General features: G+C 39.4%; 1 protein-coding gene across 4 annotated transcripts in view; it reads right to left on the bottom strand.

Annotated features, from left to right (window-relative positions):
* Positions 1-15,995, bottom strand: part of ST6GAL2 (ST6 beta-galactoside alpha-2,6-sialyltransferase 2) — a 115,622-nt gene that overhangs the window by 34,430 nt on the left and 65,197 nt on the right. For 2 of the 4 annotated variants that reach the window (XM_075590357.1, XM_075590355.1), the window contains one exon: positions 10,755-11,728. In XM_075590357.1, coding sequence (XP_075446472.1) covers positions 10,755-11,670 — 916 coding nt within the window. In that variant the 5' untranslated portion in view covers positions 11,671-11,728. Of the gene's footprint in view, positions 1-10,754; positions 11,772-15,995 lie in introns of all 4 variants that reach the window. The other 2 variants (XM_075590356.1, XM_075590358.1) reach the window with 2 other exon arrangements.

Raw genomic sequence — 15,995 nt, 5'->3', positions numbered from 1 at the left:
ATTACAAGACTAACACAATGAGACAGCGGGTAAGTCAATATACACAGTCCTATATATTTCTATATAAATAATGAATAACAGCCTGCTGTATTTCTTTTGTAGCATGAACATGACCATGCTTACAATAAAGTTACTTATAGATACTGTATGTACTGTATGTACATCTTTATTTGTATAGTGCCATCCATACACATAGCACATCACAACAGTAATACACGTGATACATAGTAATATGAGACATAATGGGAATAAGCGCTTCAGACATAAAAGTAACATTAGGAAAAGGAGTCTCTGTCCCGAAGAGCTTACAATCTAAGATAAGATGATCTATTTAATCTGCCAAACACCCTGTGTCTGCTCTTCGTGTAGCACATAGTCTAACATCCAAAATAAACATATTGATAAGATATGATCACCTGGACATAAACCTAGCCACATCAAATAACAAAAAGTTATAATAATAATAACAAAATAAATTATACAGCTTAAAAATGTACAAAGCATATGTGGTCAGCAACACCAACTCATTGTGTTGCTCATATACTGTGCGCTGTGGGAGAAAAGGTTTGCATTTAAAAAGTTGCCCTTAGTTACTTAAATCTAAGCCTGGTTGCCATCTTGTCCTCCTGGACAAGTATTCTTGTCTGGGAGATTTAAAAGTAACAACTAGGGGTCCTTGGAGCTGTGAGTGTCGTAGGTAATTAAGATCACGGGGACCCCAAGATCAAATAAAGTAAAAATGACTTGGATTCCTGGGGGATTGCTGCTTTATTCAATGATCTACAGCAGGGGTGCGCAAACTTTTCAGCCTGCTCCCCCTGCTTGCTCTACCCTTCTGTTCCCGCCCCTCCCCCTTACCTTGGCTGTGGCATCAAATTACGCTGCAGGTCATGTGACATCACATTGCCACAGCAACGCGACATCACGTGACCCCCCTGCTCCATTTGACACTGCGTCGCCCGAAGCCAAGGTAATGGAATTTACAGAGCCCTTGTGCGGTCCCCCAGCATTTAATTTAAATGCCTTTCGGAAGAGCGCAAGGCCTCTGTAACCGCTGTGCCCCCTCTCAAAAATCTCACACCCCCCAGTGCAGTAGACCTGGGGTGCGCAAACTGGGAGGCGCGCCCCCCCTTACAGTAGACATGGGCTGTGCAAACTGTGGGGTTTACTATACAAAATGGTCAACAGAAGATTGAGTGGACTCTAGCGCAACTCTTAAAGATAGGCCTTATGCGCTGAGATATTTAATAAATCTATGAAGCGGAAGCACCAATTGCAGCCTCCCTGGTGCAGAAATTACTAACATAAATAAAAACAGTATAAAATGCACTCACAAAAACAACATATAAAAATGCTCATATGTGAGTCCAATGGGAAATCCTCTACTCTTTCCCTGTTATTAGACCTTAAGATGTGTCTTCTAGCGATGGAAGCTGTTTTATGGAGGAGCACCGCTTAGTTAAATATGGGCCTTTATGCTGACAGATTCAGTGGCCAGCTAAGACTGTAAATAGAGACGGCCTGGGATCGAAAAGTTAGATTCTATATATTTTTTTATTATGGTACTTCATTTATATGTGTACTGTATGATACCTAGGTTATGCCAAAACTACACTTACTACTTCTTTTTCCAAGCTAATTTAGGTAGCTAAGTTGCCGATCGATCCATTCTCCTGTGATTGATCGGCAAAAATTCAGTTTGGGGGTTCACTAAATGGCTGTCATTGAAGCAGAAGAGGACCAAAGATGCAAAGTTCTGTGGGGAAGATCATGTGACCAGGCAGTCACTAGATACAATTGGTGCACTGCTAAAGAGAGGGCAGGGCTCAAAAAAGGGTGTGCCAGAGCCTGTTTCAGAAGAGGAAGGGGATGTGACTTTGTAAATGGTTGCTATAGAAACAAAAAAGGCTTGTTACATTAAATACATTAAAAATGTAATTCAGAGTTGTTTTAAAAAAGAATGCTACATGTATTTTCTCAAAGTACAGAACGGATTTATTTAAAAAAAACACACATGTTGGATATTGCTTGGTCTGCAGCTTTAAAGCATGCTAATGTCATTGTATTGGATGAGATGTGAAATGTGTAATAAATGTACTTTACATCTAAAAAATAGATATTCAAATAAAATGTGAGGCATTAGTGCAGCTCTGCACATTCACTTGTTCAGTGAAATCTTTTTTAGTTGCCTAATAATGATGGCAGGTCTAATGTATTATAGATGTGTAAGAGTGGCTAATTTGTGAAAAACGGGAAAAAATAGCTAGGAAAGTGCAAGTTCTGTTAAGCCTTGGTGATGGGATGATTACTTGCTGTTCGTCCAGTGAAAGATTTTACGTGTTCCAAAAAACAATTGGAGACAATCAAATGACAAAGAAATTACTACTCTGACTAAAGCTTCACTCAGGCTAAATGACAATGTCTTTAAGTGAAGAAGCGCTAATGCAGAAAAATAGGCGCTGCCAAGTCTAGACAGGCCCCATAAACAAGGCAGTCACACTATTTAGACATATCTGAAGGAAATAGGATGGCGTTTCTTGGGGAGATGTTAAATATTGGAATTAATGGGACAGAAGGGTCCTGCAGTGTTATGGTTCAAAGATAGCAATATGTTTGGAGCAGCTAGGACTGACTGTCAAATTTAGCATTTGGGGTCTTATAAAGTTAAAAATGCCTTCTGTAGTATATTGTATAATGGGACCTGAAGCACAGAAGGAGTGAGAGAAACAGAAGGATTGACAGAAGCCCTTATTCAATATGCTGTGAAGCTGCTTCCCCATACCAGATAATTAAATGTTAGGGGTAATTCTATATCTACCAAAGCAGATTCGGGACATTTTTGGATGAAAACACAAATTAAGTCTGTGGGGATTTTCATCTGAAAACAGCCTGAACGGCCACTTTCGAAAATATAGAATAATGCCCTTATTCATTTGAAAAGAACGGATCTTTTACTTAGTACTGGGAAGCTTTACAGCATTATTGTTAGCCAGCAAAGAACTGAAGCTTACAAAGCTAGGCACCTTCTTAAGATAGTTGGGATATTTTCCCTAACAATGATATCTTTCATCTCCATCTCTTCTTTTTTTTAATACATCACTTACTAGCAACTGTCAAATATATCTGCTGTAACAGAACACCAATGTATTAATAACAAACGTAACTCATTAACAAATATTATTAGAAATGACAACCAAGTATCATTGATTCCCATTACCCATCCTCAATTTCCACTGTGCTTCCTCAAAACAAAAACAGTTTAAGCTGGACATACTGTATGAATAGAAAATATATTCACTTTATTAAATCACATGAAGACAGGCTTTTGTTTTGGTCCAACATTGGCCTTCATAAGAGCTAGAAGACAATGAATAATAACTGTGTAGCCACGCCACCTTTGGCTACTAACCTGCCCTACTCCTGGCAGTAAGTCCTGGAACAATCAGGCTACCAGTAGTCAATATGGGTTTTCCCAACTCACTGGAGCTGCACTCGAGTGACACTGTGAGGCGGTGACATCCAGCCTGATCATGTCCAATCATGGAACAGGTGCCCTCCTCCTAGCAGTACTTAAGGGCAGTGCCGCCCTAAATTTAGAGTGCCTCTACCTACTTGAGAGGGGCAGGTCACCCAGCCAAGATATATTCCCTGAAGAAGTAGCCCGTAGAGCTACGAAACGTGTTGGAAAGATACCACTCAACCTTCTTTTTTTATCTATTTTGAGTTCTGAGGTTATTTTACAGCGTGTGCCTTTGAGCTGTATGCTTTTAGCTACAGCTCAAAGGCACCATCGGCGCATGCGCGTGACGTCATCAACCTACGCGGACGCGCAGTGAGGTGTGGAGATAGGAAGATACACGCTGCCTCACAAGATTGAGCTGATTACTCTTTGGCTCCACCGGGCACTTTGACGCTATAAGCTGGACTCTGAGACTGTGTAAACTGATGTGCACACTGGCGCTGTGACTGCTGCTTCAATCCAGCTGCTTGTGCGGGAGAGGAAGTGGGATCTTTGGTGGGAGAATCCTGTGCAGTTCCCGGTCGTAGTTATTGGTAACAGCTACAGTGTAGCTCCATGTGCCTGTTTATTCCTTACCTGATGTACGCTTAACCTTGAACCATTTATTTTATAAACACTGTTTTTTATTACTTCACGATGAGCGTTTTGCGCTTTGTTTTGTTTTGTTGTTTGTAGATTTCAGGGTCTTGGGCTACCCTTTACTCAGCAGCAGACGCTCCTCTAATTGGTAACACCAGTTTTATTTAAATCACTTATTTATCACAATTATTGTTTTTTAGGGTGTGTGATATATTTAATTAATCTTTATCACAAGTACACGTGTATATAGGTATATTTTCTCTTGCGCACTTGTTTGTTTTCATTTCTGTCCACCCAGCCAAGAGCCTGACTATTGGACCTTCTCTGGTCCTCTTTCCCGCGGGGGAGAGTGAGTGTGTACCATACGTCTGCCCCTGCTAGAGGGGCAGGGAAGAGCTGGGACTGCTGTGGGTGGCCTCGGCCTGTAGTGAAGGTCCAGGGACCATCCTTAAGTGAGTAGCTGACAGTTGCTGCATTGAGCAGAACCCTGCCGTGTACTGTGCTGCACAGAGTGAGAGAATAAACTGCTCCTGTTGTTATACTCTCGCCTAGTGTGTGATCTTACTGGGGGGAGAGGTGATAGTTCTAGTGTAGGAGATCATCTCCACCTACCTGGAGCCTACAGCAGATGGATCTGCTGCACTGCTAGAAAACCACGTGGGTAATGTACCCCAGAAACCTGATCCTGTGTCCCCACAACCATCGGCGGACAGCTCAGCCCTCCTGTTACCAGAAGGAATCATGCACCACATACGTAGTAATGGCAGAATCTCCCAGAGGGTGGGGGAAGCACCGTTACAACTGCAATTTATGCCCCTACCAATAATGTGAACAGGGAAGATGACAACCGTTTATTGACACAATTGGATGTAAGGCTTCTTGAATTTAAGGAGGATTTTCTGACCTTTAAGAAGGATACATTCAGAAAAATATTGATGGACTATAAGGAAGAAACTGTCTAACTATGGCAGAAGGGTGATGGTAAATCCATGCTCCCTCATTTTCAGCATTCCAAAAATATTAGGAATTTTACACCCTCATCACAGGCACCGTTGGAGATAAATACTTCTGAGGCAGAACCATTATTCTCCTCCGATTTAGACTCCGATTATATGGGATGTAGGAGAGATTTTTCAGGTACACGCCCAAACAAATCAAACAAGATCACAGGTCCCAATGACCTAACTGAATCTGCCATCTTTAATTTGACAGTAATACCATTGTCGGGTAATGAGTGTTCAGTATTAACAAAAGGTTTAACATTTGTCCCTAGCTGAAAACCAAATATTTTTCAGCTACAGTTTGATTTGTTCTAATTTTATTTTCTGTTTTCTTATTTTTTCATTTTTGTAGCATTTTGTATGATTAAAAATTATATATAATTGAATAATTAATTTGCCGCGTTATTGTCCCTGTGGATGTTATGCTACATCCAGAACACCAGGTCCTGTTCACATTATTGGTAAGGGTATAAATTGCAGTTATTGTTCATTGTCTTCTGGACCTGATGAAGGTCCATGTTGGACCGAAACCCCAGCCTGTCTTCATGTGATTTAATAAAGTGAATTAATGTTTTATTTATGTGCCCAGCTTCAACTGTTCTTGTACTTATTGTATTTGGTGTTTTGGTGCATCCACCATTTAGCTGGATGCAGAGGACTTTGGAAGTATGTAAGGTTTTTTGGCAAGTTTTTCTTTTTTGGTGTGCCCTGTCATATTTTTGTATTTTCATATTATTTGTTTTCTTCCTATCAAAAAACTCCATTACAAAATGATTCCTCATTATAACATTTCCATAGTACACATTAATATTTAAGACGTCATAACATTATAAATAATTATAAATTATGAAACGCCTAAAAGGTTAGCTTTAGGTTAGTTTATAATCACAAAAACATACCACTGCCATTTGTAGAGAGATTAAATATATATATATATATATACACAATGGAGACTTCCTTATGAAGATGAGTTGGCCACTGTCTAGCATTTTTTTTTTTTAATTCTAGACATAGTGGCCAACTCTTCATCAGGGATGATATTATGTTTATTGGCTCATACGCTTTATATAGCAGTTCCTTGGAGGTATATGGCTCTTTTCTTTAGGACATACTGTAGCCCCTACAAATTTCCAACTAGTACAGGTAAAATACACCTCAGTGTCAGTCTGCACAACACCCTCCATTGAAGAGTAGGTGAATTATAAGGCTGACAGAAAGAGATATGTGTAAATTTTATTATTTTCACACCAGGGAATTTGTGCACCCACAGTTTACCTCTATAGTAAGGTAACTATGATACTGGTGTTGACCAGCTATTAATTGCACTACTCACAAAAGCATATGCTTTATTTAACCCCTTCAGGGCTTTTTCACATTTTTCACCAGTCCATGGGACAATAATTACATATATTCAGTTTAGGTACCTGCAAATTTGGCTATGCTTTGACATGACTGCAGGCTTATAACACTTTGGCCAAATTGTTTAACTAAATAACCCTTATGTATGAGATTACTATTTTATTTTAGCCTAATTGGTAGGAGCGCAGGAATCGTTATTTTTGTTTTATTTATTTATATATAGGGGTCCATATCAAAGTGGATTTGAAGCAAAAGGTGGCACTGTATGCTGATTTGCATGTCATTTCCCAGAATCACTTGCTGCAGTTGAAGCACTGTATGGAGATCTACTGATCTCCATAGCAACCCTAGAAGCTTAAATAAGCCGGTAATGAGAGATTCTGCTGATGGACGAAACAAAATGGATTCCTGAATATACAGGACCCGTTACAAATGGCCTTCTGCTCATTAAACTGATGGACAGCAGCTGTACTGATTTGTGGGCTATGTGATTTTTTAATTGATTGTTTTATTGACTTACTGATTGATTAATTGCTCTATTTGGAATGTAACACATGGCCGCAGTGGTTGACAAATCACCAAAAAATCTACTCGCCACACAAAAAAATCTACTCGCCACCTAGTACCAAACGTGTGCTGCTTGGGCCAATATTTACTCGCCCGGGGGTTAAATCCACTCGCCCGGGGCGAGCAAATGTATAGGTTTGTCGAACACTGCACATGGGTATATATGTCTGGCAGGATCACCATGTCTGTGCACTCCCTTGAGAAAGGTCCCTCTGTGAGGACCGAGACATTGGTGTGTGTGCCACGTACTTCAATACAGTTTTTTTTAACTACTACCTTTGTGTGCTGTCGCGTTTTTGCTGCACGGCTGTCCAGTGATATATATATATATATGTATATATATATATATATATATATATACATATATATATATATATACACACACACATATACACACATACACACATATACACACACACACAAGATTGAAGCAGGGGGTTCCCGGAAATTAACAGGGTTCAGCTCCGGAGACCACCTGCTTCAATGCTATGTATATAAAATAAAATAAGAAATTTGAAAAAAAAATTGTCGTCTTGGATTGTTCCTTTAACATGTTGAGCTATCTAATGGTATATTTCTTTTAAAAAAATAAACTATTTAATCCAGAATGTGGAAGTACAGTAAATTCGTCATCAGTAAATCTGTCAGTGTAGGCTATTTGTTTATATTCAGGTGAGAGGAGTTAAGAAGAAATTAAATGTTACGCTCTCCCTTTCAAGGCACACAAGTCCTTTGTAGTGTCAATGTTACTATTTGTTTAAAAGATAATATACTTTTCAGGTAGCACACTTTACAATTGAAGAATGTTTCCCTAAAGCCTAAACGAATACATTTGGTCACGTTCAGTAGCACTCTTTTATACATATATACAGTGATGCCTCCGTCACAGCGTAGGATCTTATGTCCCAGATTAAGGCAGGAAATGTAGTATTTCTCTATATGGGGTCTATTTGCAAGGATAAATAATACACTAACAGGCCCACCGTCCCTTTAAGTCAAAACAAATCATAAAATAAACGCCTACTCCTTTTAGGAGACTAACTATACATGCAGTTTCAGCCCTTACTAACTGGATGGACAGCTAAGCTGGTTACCACCCCAACACAGGCACTATTATAGCTATGTCTGGTCGAGTGGAAGATAATGCGTTTTTGAGAAAACTTTATCAGAAGGAATTTGTAACCCCTTTCTCATATTTTTTTATATAGAAATGTCATGTGGATCCAACAAAAAGTAATGCTTTTGTAGTTCAGCACTATGAGAGAGGTTGAAATATTTTTGCGGATTTGGATCAGCCAGTCCCTTTGGTACACGGATCGGTCTCAAAAAGGCCAATCTGCCAATTTGTATTTTTTTTAGTGTGTGTGTGTGTGCGTGTGTGTCCTCAAAGATCCCTCCAAAAAAATGAGGGAGACATGCATGTGCTGAAAAAGGAGCACACCTGAGGTACCTGGCTGGGAGATATGCAAAGTATATTTAACTGAGTCCTTCCTAAAATGATTTCCATACCAATTATACAGAGTTGATAAGCCTAAGGCACCAATCTAATGACTGCAACTGTGTCCAACCCAACAGGGCTAGAATCCACAACCACTACCTTTCTAGGCCGCATCTCTAGCAGTTTGAGCTCACTCACTCACTGCTCACACGTGGAGCTAATCTAGCTATTAGCATCTCACAGGTATCTCAGGTGTGCTCCACAGAGAACATGGGAAGACGTAAGGAGGGGCAGGGGGAATGAGGGACTTGGTCTAAGCAATCCGTGGAATTCCGGGAACCGGATTTGAACTCGTTCGCCCATCTATATTCAGTACGTGTTATAACACTGCACTACTAAAAGAGAGAGAAAAATGTTATGTACTTATTACTACAAAGGTTAGAACTGAATAAACCTTTAATTTTATCTCCTAAAATATTTTATTATCATATTTACACATAGTTGTAATTTCTGGTTTTAATGCAAATTATATTTTATTTCTTAATTCTAACTATCAGCTTACAAAAAATAAAAGAAAAACATGTTTTTGTTGCTTTGGAAATCAGCCAAATTGTCAGCCAGCGGTACAGAAAAACCAATAATCCATCTTCACAAAAACTCAGATTTTATTTGGCATAACATATATATTAAAAACTGTTTATAGTTTTAAAAAGCAAGACCCTGGAGAGCAGTCCTTGAAGCTATTTTTGCAACAACTAATTTCATGATAGAGGGATTTGCTGCAGCTGTGCATGCAGTTTCCTTTATGACTCTTCTAGCTCGTTAGCTTCTAGAAGAACTAAATAGGTCAAGAAATTGATATTCATTTTTACAAGACTTTCATATTCTCTGTCAAACAAAACATGAAATACTATTTTATTTCCTATTTACAGTTTATGCTACCTTTCCAAGTGCCGTAAAAATTAGAAGTACAAAGATAATAAATAATTAGCAGCATAAAGAGAAGTGCAATTAATTGGAACCACTGTGCTTATTTTAACAGATATATCATAATTTAAGAGCTTTTTTTTTATAGCTTTGCAGATTTTGTCGCTAATGCCTATAAAAGCACAATATGAATATCACAGATCATACAAGTTTGTAACATTTCTAAACAGCCAACACTACTAAATCAATATAAATTAAAGACACATAGTGACCATTAAGGTTTTATATCTGTGACAGGACTCTGTTGAAGTAGTTTTTAGCACTTTATAGAAAGCAAAGTGCATTGCCACTGTGTAGCTTCTAAGTTAATTGATTCATTCTGTAGCGTTTCCATCAAATGCAAGAAATAAATGTTTCTCAATTTTAATACAACTGACACTTTTTTAAATGAAACTAGGGTAACGCAAGATCATAGCTGGCAGTTTAAAGAATTCATATAAAGTGAAAAGTTATTCTACAACTGCTACTCATCATTGCAACATGCACCTTACATATCTAGAGATGGACACATTTCGTAAAAAGCTACATTTTTTCCCTTTTTTTAAAAGTTAGAAAATTAGAAAATATTTGAAAAAAATTATCAGAAAATAAATAAATCATAAATAAAAAAAACTTCGGGGCATTTTCGACTTGTCAAAAAAAGTTAGTTAATTTAGGCTCCACGGCAAAATTCGAAAATATTGCTGCACTTTTGACCTTGAAAGTTCTTTTGAAATACCCAAGAATCTTCAAATGTTTTCGGAAATAACATTTAAAAAAAACCAGCAATGAAAATTTCCACACATTCGCCCATCAATAAAAAATAACGTCTTCCCAGCTCTTCCTGTTTCTTCCTATAATCAAATTCCGTGCAATCGGAGCAGAGTTGAGCCGGGAAACATATGACGCAAAGCATTTTAATTTGTTGAACATATTGCACATGACATAAAGCCAATATAGGACAAACGTGTAGAATATTGATAATTACCCTAGTCAATGTAAATTTGTGTATTTGGTCCACAGAGAGAAGGCCAAATGCAATGCCAAACAATACACTGTATAAAGTAAAGCTCTTTTTCAGTTATGAAGGTGCTGTAATTATGTTAGAGGAAAAATAAGCTACACTGTATAAATAAATGAGTGTCCCATACTATGGTTAACTATTCATCCGTGTTAGAAAATGACGTTGTATATCTAGAACTTGCTCAAGAAACCAAAGCATACATTTTTTACATGAAATTCAAACACAAAATATTTGCACGCCATGGCTCTCAAAAAAAAGCATGTGTAACTACTGAAAAAATATAAAATAATCAAAACTCACCTATTTCGGCTCCAAGTGAGGAGTTAAGTATTGCACCAGCAGATGAAACTACTGCACAAGTAGAGAAGCCTTGTGGATATAATTTACTCAGGGGTATTTGGGGGAAATACTTTTCCCATCCTAGATTTGAAAATGGAGCCTCCTTTCCATCCAAAGTTCTCACATGAGCTCGTTTTTTCAGGACACAAATGAGTTCCTGTGGATTCAGTTTCCTGGAGTTCTGTTTTCCTGTGAAGCTAACACCAAGCTTATTTGCTCTCAGGTACTCCCTCCTAGCCTTCTGCAGACGAGGAGTCAGCATCTTGGATGAGACATTGCCTTTCCACAATTTCTGCAGAAAAGATTTGGACATGGATGAAGAGAATCCATTCCAATCATCGGACTCTTCAAACATGTGTTGTCTCTTTCGCTGCATGTTCCTTCTGATTTTTTTATGTCGTGAGTGGACATCATGGTGAAACCTTCCACCCTTCCTTATGTAGGACATCTGTCCAGCCATCAAATTTATATTGTTGTGTGACTGAGTCTGACTAGCATCTAAATGGCTGTAATCAAGTGGGCTTTTGTTTTTATTAGAAATTAGAAACTCATCTTCACTTTCAAAATTGGGCTCCATGTCAGTCGATTTTTTAATGTTATCTGGGCCTAAGTTAAAAGAATCTAAAAGGTCTTCACTAAGCAGATCATTGTCGTCAATGGCATCGGATAATGATGAATCTTGGAGTGCCCCCATTATGGCCCTCTGCTTACCTTGGATAGGTAAAAGTTTTTTAGTCTCTACATAAGAGAAAGAACTTGGCATTGGTTCCACCGAGTTGCTGTCTGCAAAATAGATGAAGATCACGAGGAACAGGAGACCCCATGCACAAATACCAACTAGCATAAGTTGTTTCCATTGCTTCAAATTTGGTTTCATGGCTCAGTCTTCTCTGGCTCCTCTGGAACTTATGCTGTTGAAGTGGCAGAAACGTAACCTGCAAATGATACCACAACATGGTCAGTCCAAAAATAGGAAATCTGTGAAAAACATGAGACAACAAAATACAGAATTTAGTAATAATAAAGAGGAACTGTATGCCTAGCCATTAATAGAAAGATACTGCATGCCTAGTCATTAGTGGAAAGGTACTGTATGGCAATTTTTGGGGGGCGAATTTGGATTTGCAATGGTTTGGCCAGTTCCTTTGGTCCGCATATATCAGTGGATCAAAGTCAAAAAGGGCAATTCGCATTTGCGGATTTTTTTCATTATTATCACCAATACGCTTCGCGGATTCCGCAGCACGCCAATGGATTTGTAGAATACAATCCGTGGAATCAGGAATCCGTTGGTAAGAATCCACCATCGGATTGCTGAATCCGCAGATTGAATTCTACAAATCCGTCCATGGGTTGTATCCAATGGCAGTTTTTGATGAATCCACACGGATTGAAACTGTCCAAATCCATTTGCAGATTTTACACAGCGAAATGGATTTTGGGGGTAACCTCAGCGAAAATCCGGGAAACTAATTTCGGCGGATTCGCCCACTGTATGTATGCATAGCCATTAATAGAATGGTAGTGTATGCCAGCCACAAAGTGGCACAGATTTATCAACGAGAAAGAAATCCAATTTAAAATGTCATTTTTTTCTCTGAAAGGGTTGCTGCAATTTTCAAATCAGTATTGCACCAGAGCATCTTTCTTATATTATAAAAGGCAGAAATGCCCAATGCTACATCCAATATGACAAAATACTTAGTGCTGATATTCTCGTAAGTAAGGGTCATTTAGTTAATCCCTTTGGCCAAAGCGTTATACTGTAAGCCTGCAGCCACGTCACGGCATGACCAGTATGCAGGTCCTAAAACTACCTGATAAAATGCTCTTTTACCTCTCCTGGAGGGAGAATGACCACATTGGGTCTGTCATACATGAGCATGAAAAAAACTGCTAATTAAACCCGGGGGGGGGGGGGGGACACTAACCTCCAAACAACTGATACCTGTTGAAATTCAAAATCAATAAACACACAATATACCAGCACTGAAATATTGCAGTATGTATTTTGTCACATTGTATGTAGCACTGGGCATTTCTGTCTTTTATTGTATGCATTTGGCCACACTCAGTAGCTCTCCTTTTTGACACTATATATATGCTTTATAAATGATGTGGTAGGTTTGGGGGTTCTTGGGCTTGCTGGGATATTGTATGTGTATTGATCTTTCTTATATTGTACCACCAATTGCTTTTGCCTATGAGTAGTCTTATTCACTATTCACTCTAAAGTAAGCTAAGGTGGCTGTACACATCACTTTATTGGTGCTCTGAACCCTGTGCATGTTTTGAATCCAACATTCTAGCTATTTAACGATAACTACAAGTGCTACATGTAGGCAAACTGTATATACGGACATTTTCAATGCATTTTTTGTACAAATTATAGTACAAGTGTGATGAATAAATACAGGTGTTGCTGAAGTACATTTAACGTTTTACTGTACTAATATACCAATACTGTCACTAAGTTTCTCATAAAAAATAGCCTAACACAGGGGATAAATATTTATTTTACACTACCAACAAATACAGATAAAATCAGTCAAATTATTATTGTCGTCATTATTTATAACACTCAAATGTATTCTGCAGCACAGTACAGTAGGGAAAGGGTGTTCAAACAGTCCTCAAGCCCCCCACCAAAAGGTCAGGTTTTCAGGATATCCCTGCTTCACATAAGTGGCTCAATAAGTCCCTGCTTCAGCACAAGTGGCTCAATCAGATGATCAGTCTTTGGCTGAGCCTCTGATTGAACCACCTGTGCTGGAGCTGGAATATCCTGAAAACCTGACCTGTTGGGGGATCTTGAGGACTAGAGTTGAGCCCCCCTGCAGTAGGATGTGAAGACAATAACATAAAAAGGACAGCATTAACAGACACTGGTACCGTAGGTAAGAGGGGCCCAGCTTCATGGAACATACAATCTAAAAGGAATACAAAGTGGAAACACCCCAAATCTGTTTGACGTGAAGCAAGCAGCTGGGCTGCTCATAGCTTTATAACGGATAATACGTGTAATGAAGAAGCAGAGAGGGTAGGACTGTGGCTATTAGGAGGATAATGCATCTTTTGGGGTAAGTCGTTTTTCAACAGTGAAAGTTTTTCAGAAGTAAAACGAATACATTTGTAGTATATTTTACATTGCATTTGTAGTATATTTTACATATATTTTTACAGAACGATATTTTCACAAAATAACGTGTGCTTTAGTGCATTCGATAAGCAAAGATAATTTGTAATCTGAACAAATATTCGTTAAATCTCTCTAAAATTCAGTCCAAAAGAGCTGTACCCCAATGAATAATAATTGTGCATATTCTTAATTCAGACACAGTACAGTGTCACTACTTTTGTTAAGCCATGTAGGCAACTACATACAGGTATCTCTAGAACAGGGGTGCAAAACTCCAGCTCTCAACTCCCCAAACAGGTCAGGTTTTGTGGATATCCCTGCTTCAGCAAAGGTGGTTCAATCAGAGGCTCAGTTGCAGACTGATTGCAGAGACTGATCGAGCCACCTGTGCTGCAGCTGGGATATCCTGCAAACCTGACCTGTTGTGGGGGATTGAGAACTGGATTTGAGAACCCCTGTTCTAGAACAAGGGATTTGTGTGTCCCTTTGTCTCTTATTCTAGCCATAACATAACCCTAGACACCTGCTGCACTTCCTACAACAATTCCTATTCCATATAACCTGATGATAAAATAGATAGCTTACATTCTATCCACAATATCCAACTCTCATCCGGAATCATTACCTCCTCTCACTCCCACCTCCAAGACTTCTTCCGTGCTTCCCCCTCTATCTGGAATTCCCTACCAGGCACCATCACTTGCCACAAGCTTTCAGACATTCAAAAACTCTCTGATAATTCCCCTTTTTAAGGAAGCCTATCTGGCATACTCTTAATATCCCCCCTCCAAACCCTATTGGTACCAGCTGGGGGGCTGTACCAAACTCCATGCTAACACACCCTAACATCCACACCCAAAACACTTTAATAGATCCAGCTATGCAGCTGGACCATACTCCACCCTGACGCGTACTCCATCCCAAAATGAGCAACAACCTTACCTTTCTGTTTCTACATTACCCCTTTTTCCCTATAGATTACTAACTCTCAGGAGCAGGGCCCTCATTACCTTCCATGTCTGTTTGCACTTGTTTGTTCTTATTTGTATTTGCGTGTCATTCTGTTTATGTCATTGTCACTCTGGGCCACCACTGTTCTGTGCTTCGGAATATGTTGGCGCTTTACAAATAAACAATAATAATAATAAGGTGTAGGCTTAAAAGTAAGAACAGAGCACTCTGGATAATTCTTATTATTGAGTGATTACCAATAAAAAAGAAAAACATATTCAATGTTTAAAGCTGCAGTTCAAGCAATATCCTACGTGTTTTTTATATAAATCAGTTCTGTACTATGAGAAACTACTTGTAGCATTAATAAAAAATATATATATATATTTAAAGTATTCTAATTAAACAGGCATTTTTGTGTAGCCATGCCACCTTTGGCTACTAGTATGCCCTTGTACTGGCAGTAAGCCCTAGCAAAAGCAGGCCTGTCAGTAGTCTACATGGGGTTTTCCCCCTTCTGGGTGTTGCACTTGAGTGACAGCGGGAGGCGGGGACATCTTGTCTGAGCATGCCCAATCATGGGATGGACAGGATGCCCTCTTCCTGGCTGTACTTTAGGGTAGTACCGCCCTAAATTTAGGAGTGTCCTTCCCCCACTGAGGAAGGCAGGTCACAAAACTGTGAGCCTGAGATTGGGGCCTTCCCTTGTACTCTTCCCTTCGGGGGAGAGTGAGTGTGGACCATACCTCTGCCACTGCTAGGGAGGTGGGGAAGAGCTAGGAAGGCTGCGGGTGCCCTTGGCCTGTAGTGACAGTCCAGGGACCATCCTTCAGTGAAATCTGAGAGTACTGCATCGGGCAGAAGCCTGTCGTGTAACTATGCTGTACAGAAGACAATAAACCATTCCTGTTGTTATATACCTCCTGCCTGCTGCGTGACCTTACTTGGGGGGAGAGGTAATAGTTCTACCATGGGAGATCACGTTCAGTTCCTGGAGCCTACGGCACATGGAGGCGCTGCACTGCTAAAGAGATATGTGTGGTATGAACCCCAGCAGCCTGATCCTGTGTCCCCACTACCATCGGCAGACGACTCAGCCCTCCTGTTACCAG

This window comes from Ascaphus truei, chromosome 3 (genome assembly GCF_040206685.1).
Source record: "Ascaphus truei isolate aAscTru1 chromosome 3, aAscTru1.hap1, whole genome shotgun sequence".
In the NCBI taxonomy this organism is placed as follows: Eukaryota; Metazoa; Chordata; class Amphibia; order Anura; family Ascaphidae; genus Ascaphus; species Ascaphus truei.
The sequence above is the reverse complement of the archived record's forward strand: the minus strand, read 5'-3'. Positions and strand labels throughout refer to the sequence as shown.